The sequence below is a fragment of the Phaseolus vulgaris genome, chromosome 4, assembly GCF_051622355.1.
Source record: "Phaseolus vulgaris cultivar YP4 chromosome 4, ASM5162235v1, whole genome shotgun sequence".
Classification (NCBI taxonomy): Eukaryota; Viridiplantae; Streptophyta; class Magnoliopsida; order Fabales; family Fabaceae; genus Phaseolus; species Phaseolus vulgaris.
Genome location: NC_143501.1, coordinates 33,865,590 through 33,868,000, shown reverse-complemented (window position 1 = coordinate 33,868,000; position 2,411 = coordinate 33,865,590). Strand labels below are relative to the sequence as shown.

At 48.9% G+C, this 2,411-nt stretch overlaps 1 protein-coding gene across 1 annotated transcript; it reads left to right on the top strand.

Annotated features, from left to right (window-relative positions):
* Nucleotides 1-1,038: 1,038 nt before the first annotated feature.
* Nucleotides 1,039-2,076, top strand: LOC137838721 (uncharacterized). The gene has a single exon (XM_068647949.1). It carries the CDS (start codon nt 1,039-1,041, stop codon nt 2,074-2,076), a length of 1,038 nt encoding a protein of 345 aa, XP_068504050.1.
* Nucleotides 2,077-2,411: the final 335 nt, after the last annotated feature.

Genomic DNA, 2,411 nt, shown 5'->3' with positions numbered 1-2,411 from the left:
AGTTTTATAAACCGTCTAGAATATGAGAAAAATTTAGTTTAATTACTTTTTGTCCTTATTTTTCAGATTAATATTCAATTCAATATAATAATTTTAAAAAAAATCAATTTTATTTTAAGGAATTTAAAAAAAAGAATTTAAGTTTTTTGTTAAGTTTTCACCAATAATATTAGCATTAATGATTATGTGATGCACACTGGAATGTCTCTCTCATTCTTTTTTTTCTTCTCTCCTTCTCATTTATGACTTTCATCTCTCTCCAATTAAAAAATAGACTATTTTGTGATGATCTAATTAAATACAGAGGTTAAATTAATGTATATATGGCTTTAGTTCTGATTAAAAAAAATCATATAAATATTTCTGTACAGGGATGACTGACCGGGGATGTTGACTCGGTCAACCTACGCAATTAGACCCCACCTTAAGCTACGAGGTCGACCACATGGCATATGTGGCCGACCGACATAAGATGCTCAAGTCAAAAGTTGACCCGATTAGTAAAGGCTAACCCATGGTTAGGGAACGACCTAATCCAACCCTAATCGCTAAGCAACCCCCTAATCCGGCCCAACAGCAAGGGCCCATCAAGGTAATATAAATATCACGCATTCCAAGGAAAAAGGTACGTCATTATCAACAATATTCTGACAGCCGAATACGATACCCCACTAACTTGAGCGTTGGAGTGTCATCTGCAGGTACCCCACCAGTCTGAGGAGTCGTTCGGTGAGGAAGTTGGAAGGAGGAGCGTTGAACGCGGCTGAACCGACCGAGTAGCACCTGAAGTCAATAGTTCTCCCTGTCCCCAAAACTAGTTCGAGAACAATTGGCGCCCACAGTGGGGCCGAGGAGAGCCAGAAGAAACCACAACAGTAGATGGTATCAACCCGTAGCATGGCAAGCATGTCCGAGGCAGATCAGACGGCAATGATGATAGCCCTCCAGAAGGAGTTGGCAGAGATGAAGAAGGCCCATGAGGAGGTCGCTAAGAAGAACGAGGAGGAAATAAAAAACCTCCAAGAAGAGAATAGATGAATGAAGAAGTTGGTTGAAGGGGTGTCGTCCCTCGCCGCGACCAACCAGGCTGGCAGGTCCTACGCCACGGGTGCCGGCCTCCAGGCCGAGAAGGAGGTGAAAAATGATTTCACTCTGGAGATGGATGGGGAGTCCCACCCTAACAAAACGACTAACACTACCGGCATGACGGGCCCGGATTGGAGCCATTCTTTTACTGACCACATTATGGATACCCCCCTTCCGGACAAGTGGAAAGGTTTCAACAGGGATCGGTATGATGGGACGACCGACCCAGACGAGCACGTGGACGCGTACACAACCCACATGAGCTTGTACACCACGGATGACGCGGTCTTGTGCCGAGTCTTCCCCACCTCCCTAAAGGGAGGAGCCGTGAGTTGGTTCACCAAACTCCCTGCAAATTCGATAGACTGTTTCGAGACCCTGATGGCAAAATTTGACGTTCAGTTTGCAACAAGCCGTCCCCACCACCTAACATCCATAGCACTAGTCGGCATTCGCCAAGAAAAGGGAGAATCCCTAAGAACATTCATCGATCGGTTAAGCAAAACTGCCATAAGCATTCGCAACCTCAGCCCCGAGGTGGCAATGCACCACATGCTGACCGCTCTGCGTCCCGGCCCGTTCGCCGACAGCCTGTGTATGCAGCCAACAACTAGTCTCGACGATCTTAAACACCGGGCATCGAAATTCATGCAGCTCGAAGAACTCCGCGAGTTCAGAAACAACGCCCGGGCCGAGGCAAATGGAGAAAAAAAGGAAGACAGAGAACGACAAGGAAGGTCCCGGGCTGGCCGGGATCAAAGGAGGGACAACCGAGGACCTCGTTTCTCCCGCTACACACCTCTGAACGCTGATAGGAGCAAAATTCTGCAAGAGGCCCTAAGCGCCGAGTTGATACCACCACCCCGAAGGGCCCTGAGCCTAGAGAATGCTGACCGCAGTAAAAGGTGCCGGTACCATAAGAATATCGGCCACTCCACCGAGGAATGCCAAGCTCTGAAAGACAAGATAGAAGAGCTCATTCAGGCCTGACACCTCAGACGCTTCGTACGTAGTACCCGAGAAACACGTCGTTCCCCGTGCAAAGAACAAACTCCTAGGAGAAGGGACCGAACCCCCCCGGGACCTCGAGAAGGCGATAGACGTGGAGACCGACGGAGAGACGACCCCCCACAGACCGACACCCGTAAAGGCCGAGAGGTCATCAACACCATTGTCGGAGGGTTCGCTGGGGGAGGCAGCTCCAACAACGCACGCAAGAAACACCTGCGGGCCGTCCACCAGGTAAACCTCGTCTCCGCTCGACCGAGGATGCCACCGATTACGTTCACGGATAAAGATTTCAAAGGGATAGACCCTACACAGGA

What these genes read in the sequence shown, in the direction of transcription:
- LOC137838721 (XM_068647949.1), top strand. Translation starts at nt 1,039, where the DNA reads ATGAAGAAGTTGGTTGAAGGGGTGTCGTCCCTCGCCGCGACCAACCAG.